Source organism: Chaetura pelagica, unplaced genomic scaffold, assembly GCF_000747805.2.
Source record: "Chaetura pelagica isolate M959 unplaced genomic scaffold, ChaPel_1.0 scaffold433, whole genome shotgun sequence".
In the NCBI taxonomy this organism is placed as follows: Eukaryota; Metazoa; Chordata; class Aves; order Apodiformes; family Apodidae; genus Chaetura; species Chaetura pelagica.
In genome coordinates this window covers 1648696-1654819 of record NW_009952574.1, presented here as the reverse complement: position 1 = coordinate 1654819, position 6124 = coordinate 1648696, and the positions used below count along the sequence as shown (strand labels likewise).

Here is a 6124-nt window from a genome sequence, read left to right as displayed (position 1 = left end):
TGGAGAGCAAAGCCTTGATCCAGTAGAACTTATTAACAATACCACTACCAGCTGTTCCAGTGGGACCTTTCTGCTGGTGGGGCAGTGTGTAGGGTAGGTTCATGTGTTTTGCTGGTGTGAAACTCTTGGTGCCACATTCAAAATAACATTGATATTCAGAAGTACTGAGTAGTGGATCTCTCAGTCAAGGTAAGGAAATAGTTCAGTCTTTTGCCAAGAAAGCAATGCTAATATTCAAAATATCACCTGGAAACTTAAGGGTAAGTGTATGTTTGTATGCAGGAAGAGAGAGAGGTGTGGAGGTGTATTATTTATATTTTACATTTATATTTATTGTATTTCTTCTTGCTGTCCCTCCCTTTACTTATCCATCAGGAATGTCCAGAAGATCATGCTGATTGCCTTCGTCACTGTACGTTGGTCAGAACGTTGCATCCCATCTAGGATGAGATGTGATGTGGTGAAAACTTGGCAGCATTTATGTAATTTTGACTTTGTGTGTGACTAACTGTTCACATGTCCTCCGAAGGAGGAACATGATCTGGTTTTCAGCAAGCTACAAAATGTCAACTGAAAGTGAAATAAGACACAGCTGAGTGTGGTTTTAAACTAAAATGCATTTTTACAATGTGGGCCACATCTAGTCTTGTTGATACTCGTCTGGTGCCTTCACAGGGAAGTTGGTTTATGTTGAAAAATCAGCAGTGTTGCACATCTGCTATGCATTCTCAGTTTAAAAATTCAAAATGAGCAGGTTTGAGATCTAGTCTGGTGAGGGAGAGGAATCTCAACATAGGAAGGACCTGGCTGGGTGTTCCCATTGTTCAAAGGGGAAATAATCTTGTTTCTTACTGTGCTGTGCCAATGTATTGCATTACATGAATATTACTGTAACTTAAGTGCACTAAAAGTCTCAAGATTGTATATGAGAGGATCCAGCTCAGACATGACTAGTGCAAGAAATGGTCTTAATTTAACTAATGCTAATTAAGGCCATGATCTCCTGCAGTAATGAGAATTTATTTAGCAAACAGTTTGCAGATTCAGCCTGTGGTTTTACACAAGTGAGGACTCTGACAGATCTCTCTTTTCCATGCCAGTGACTTCTAGAAAAGGAATTGATTGTATAGACTGGGAATATGGAATTTTAACTTGCTTACGTTGGATTAAAGACAATGTTTTATGTGCTTTAATCACTGCACAGTGACAGTTGTTGCAACAGATGAGTTAACCTCTTTCTTCCTTTTTTTAGGTTGTGATACGTGTCTCCATGCACCATTTCCTCTTTTCTTTCCAAACAATTTATGTCCTGTCAGGTTCATATTTATAAGTTTTCTGGCAAATACTGTTCTCAATAATATAATTTCAAAGAAATGAAGGGGGTACCTGTTGGCAGTTTTCTAAGAAGGTCTGAATCCATTGTCTACAATCATCTCTCTGAGCCAGCCTGAGGAGCACACTGAGGTATATGAACAAGATAAAACTCCAAATGGTAACCAGGAAATTGAGATTTTGGGTGAAAATATGAGCTTGAGTCATCTGCACGAGCGTCTATGCCAACGCTGTACCATCCTTACTGCTGCTTGCACTACTCTGGCCTTCTGGTTCTGTTCGGAAAAATCGGTGGGATTCACCCCCTGTTCCTGGCTGATGTTGCTACCATAAAAGTAATGATTTGTGAGAGTACTCCTGTGGACTCCCTTGTGATGAGGTCTTCCACAAGTTGGTGTTCTTGTACTGATCTGCTTTTTAGAAGCAGCCCCATTAAGAGCCTTGTGGGTTTTTTTAATACGTGACGTCAGGCAGAGAGCTGGTGTGGGGAATGAGAAAGGGTCTTTTGAGTTTTTTTCTTGCTTTACTGGCTGGCTGAAAGTGGGAAAACTGAATTATACATTTCAGCATGACAGTGAGGAATATGGGCAGATATCCTGATACCATTTCCCGATTACCTGTAACATTGCCTGTCTCCTTCTAAAATTATCCTACTGGAGGCAGGAAATATCAGGTCTATTAGTGAAACGACTCTCTGGCCATTAGTTTTTAGAGCTTTAAATAGTCTTATCTCAGTGGATGTGTTTGCCCTGTGGCTCATCTATCAACCCTAAAATGTTTTATCAGCACCTGAGAAATCTCAATAAGAAGAATAGCCTCAAATGCTACCCATTCAAGGGGCTTTCAGATACAGAATGTATTTTTCTTTTTTTTTAAAAAAAGGTCTTTTAAGATCTGATATTATTTGCTGGCTTTTCAACCCCGTTTGATCGTTCCCACAGCACCACTTCTATAAATACTCCTGACCAGAGAAGAAAGGAAATCACAATAGATTAAAAGAAAACCAGGGTAACGGGCAGCAAATCAATGTCCATTCAGCCTCAGACATTTGTGAAAATAAAGGATTATGAAGAATTATTGCCAGGTACTAGTTGTGTGAAGACCTTTTGTGGCTTTTGTCTTCTTTAACAGATAGTTCTTAGGGGTCTGAGAAGAGCTCTCAGTGTCACGAGCCAGTTGTATGAGAAATAAGCAGAAGTTACAATGCTGTAAGATGTTGCATTTTTGGTGAATTTTCTGCTATTTGACAGATTATGAGTGTCATGTTTTTTCTTTGAAAAATGTGGTTTCTGGTTTGAAAATGAGTTTGTGTTATTGTGAGGTCTGAAGGAGAGGAGATGGAGGCAAGGGATGGGGCACAGTGGGTTTTATTTTTGTCTACTGGTTACTGCAGCCCCTGTCTTACTGTCTTCACAGGAATTTAGAATCAGAACTTTCAGAGTAGGTGAACCTGTGCCAGTTTGGATCAAGTCACTATTTAATGAGTCAGAAAGCCAGAAAAGGAGAATTAAACTGAACAAGGTGAGTTTTTTTATCTCCGAGGCCTTTCAGAGACCAGCCAAACCACCACAAAATAACTATTAGTAACAGAAATGGTGATGCAACAGAATCAGTTGTAGTAAACATCTGGAAACATTCCCTGAGGTTTCTTACCTGTAAACTTTACCATGTATTTGCCACCATTAAAATGAGTGGGTGAGCCCCCTCTTGCCTTTGAATGAGCCAGCTGTGTTCTGCAGAAGGAAATGTGTTATGAAGAAGGGAAGGAAAAGATTGTTTTGGAGAAGAAGAAAAACTCTGTTTGAAAAGTGCATGGACGATGCCATGAGCAGCTGCTTGCTGACTCCAGTCTAATGTTTTCCAGGGAGGGCCTTTCATCTCTTGAGGTGTTTCAGGTTTGTCTTTGGACAGGAAACTGCCATTTAAAAAAAGAAAATCATGTTTGGAGAAATTGTCTGGGTTTTACTTTCAGGGAGCAAGGGGTCACACATCTTTGTGTCATGAACTCTGCAAAAGATATGTTGCACTTGAAAGCTTGGCCTTCATCGTGGGCACTTGGTGAAGCTTCATTTTCAGGTGTGATGGAACTCAGGTTCGGTGACTCAGTGTTGTTGGTGCCAAGTGCTTTGGGGTTTCAAAACAGCTCAGCAGACAGCCAGGCCGTTAGAGTCAGTGATGCTGGATAGTCAAGACTTGGGAAAGAAGACATGGGTGGTGTCACAAGGTGACTTTCCCACTGATCCATGGACCCACTGAGCCCCAGACTGCGTGGAAGTGGAAAATGAGCCGTGTTGGTGTGGATTTTACATGTTAGACCTACCTCTAATTGAACCAGATTATGAACTATGTGGCAAACCCAATTTTGCTTTTCAATTCACTCTGGAAAGTATGGAAACGTGTAGGAAATTCTGTCTGGTGGGTCCCTGCTGCTGTTTCAACCTAACTTCTTTCTGCTCATGCAGGAGCAAGCATGGTCACCACTAAGGTGCACATGATGAGAGGCAGGAAAACAGGAGCAGGTTGCTTTGAGATCTTCACACACCAGGAACACTGTCATGGTAGCAGTTAAATCCCGAGGGTTCTCTGTGCTTCTCAGCTTCTCTCTTGCTGCTATTGAAATACTGGATGTGTTCTGCACTTCCCAGCCAGCAAAAGTCCTGCCAATGGAGAGGTCTTTCCTGTAAGTGGGGTTTTTTCTTGGTCCTGGACAAATGATTAACAGCTTAATCAATGGTGTCAAAGGTTGAGCAAGCTGTATCACATAGGTACAGCTTGGCTTTAGTCTGGGGAAAAGTCATTTGAAACAAATAAGTCAAGCATAAAAGACAAACAAAAAGCTTTGCACAGCCTAAGCCATCTTTCCTGACCGTTGTCCTCCATGTCTAGGAATGAAAGGCCACTTGATTGCTGACTCTCTGCTCAGTTACACAGGGGTAAAAAGCTGGTGCCTGAAGCACAGCCTTTTTATTTGGAGCAGATTCCTACAAGGAATCAGTTAATGTGCTTCTGTGTGTGAGGTTGTTACCATCAAGCTGCCACACTAGAAGGATGCAACAGCCAGTAGCTGTTCTGCAGGGACATGCCTCCTCAGGCATCATCAGGTCATTTTCATGTAACTATGACACATGAAGTGGTGTAGCACTTGGCCAGGTGATGATACTGAGGTTCTCAGGTGTGTTTTGTATTAGTGAATAGGATTCATTTTTAAATATAGCAGCCAGCATTCCCATAATGAGAAAATTAAACTGTATTGTATGTATCCTCTAAACACTTGGAGACTTGTCCTAGGGTGAGAGGCTGTTCTGCTGAAAGTTACACAGTGCAAAGTTCTTCAGAGAACCTCTGCTTACCCAACAAGGGGAAGATGGGGGGGAATAGTGGAGGGGGGGCACAGAATGCAATGATGTGCATGATTTTATACAGAGAAACACAATCAAAGGTCATTTCTCCCTCTAAAATGCGTATTTTCAGTTAGGCTAATGAGGCAAATTAAGGGAAAGGCTGTTGAGTCTCAGGAATCCAAAAACCATACCTGGAGTGAGAAGCAGCAGGAGGTGAAGGCTGCCTCAGTAGGCAACTGAAGAAGATCCTGATCTGCCTTTGTGAGCCCAGCTGAACTGATGGGAATCAGCCCTTGGTGAGTTTTCTGCCCCAGTTAGGACCATTTAAGAGAAAGAATGACTGAAGGTGGTATCTAGAAAACAGCAAGATGCTTCATGTCATACAGTGACAGGTCTTGCTTCCCATGGGCTCAAGAGTTTGGGTGTGTAGAACTGGGGGGTTTTATGGAAGGGACAAGCCCAGGGCTGGGATTCTTGTCTTCCCCTGCATCCCAAGCCCTGGTGAGAGGCAGCAAAGGGCACTGTTTGGCATGAAGGTTCCTCAGCCATGAGAATGGCTGCTTATACCTCATGCCTGGCCTTCCTCTGGTAGACAGTCATGAAAAGCAGAAATAAAGGAATGAGTTTGCAGTCTGCTGTGTTTCCTAGAAAGCAGCTTTAGTTTACTTATTGCTTCCCTCTTGCCAAGACTCAAGGATGTTTCAGTTGTTGAAATATTCATTTTTCCTGTGTCCCTTGAAAGGAGCATTACAAATGAAAGCCTGAATTGCTTCTAGACAGAGCTTTGCTTCTTTCCCCCTTGCCTCCAGAAAGCTGTGTACTAACAATTGCAACATTTACCTTGTGGATCCGCCAGGTGCTGGGTCATCTGCTGTTTACAGTGTGGGAAAATGACCCAGTAATTTATCTTTTTCTACTGGAACCATTTCCATACACGCCCCCAGCGGATGGAAGGGTGGCTTTGGATCTCTGCTGGTACCTGGGAGCCATGAGCACAGCACGCACCGTGTTTGCCCCGTGCCCCATCATCAAACTGTTGCTGCTTTGTGCCGCGCTTGGGGTCTTAAATTTTCATGGCGTTGGGTAAGTGAATGTTTGTGAGGCTGTGTCCACAGGGGATATGAAAAAGAGCAAAAAGCCAGGACAGACTCTCTGCTCTTCCTGTCCATACCTCAGAAATGCTGTCTGGAGTGATTATTCTGCCTTTCTGCTGGCTAGAGAAGGACATTGTTTGGAAGTTAATGCCGTGTGTTGTGTCTGCCTTTAGAAAATAATCCTGTCTGATAAATCTGAGATGACAAATCACCACGGTCGTGGTGTTATGTGGGAACCTGTTTGCAATGTGCAGCCTCCTCTGTGCTAGTGGCCCCACATTCTGCTGGAGAGACAAGGGTTGGTTTTCTTTGAGTACCTACGTGGCCGGGATGTGGCTGATAGTTGTTTCTTTCCCT

The 6124-nt window shown here is 42.9% G+C and overlaps 1 protein-coding gene across 1 annotated transcript in view; it reads left to right on the top strand.

Annotated features, from left to right (window-relative positions):
• The first annotated feature begins 5661 nt into the window (after positions 1 to 5661).
• C8B (complement component 8, beta polypeptide) overlaps positions 5662 to 6124 on the top strand; it is a 17197-nt gene continuing 16734 nt past the window's right edge. Inside the window, exon 1 of the mRNA XM_009993606.1 lies at positions 5662 to 5756. Coding sequence (XP_009991908.1) covers positions 5662 to 5756 — 95 coding nt within the window. The remainder of the gene's footprint in view (positions 5757 to 6124) is intronic.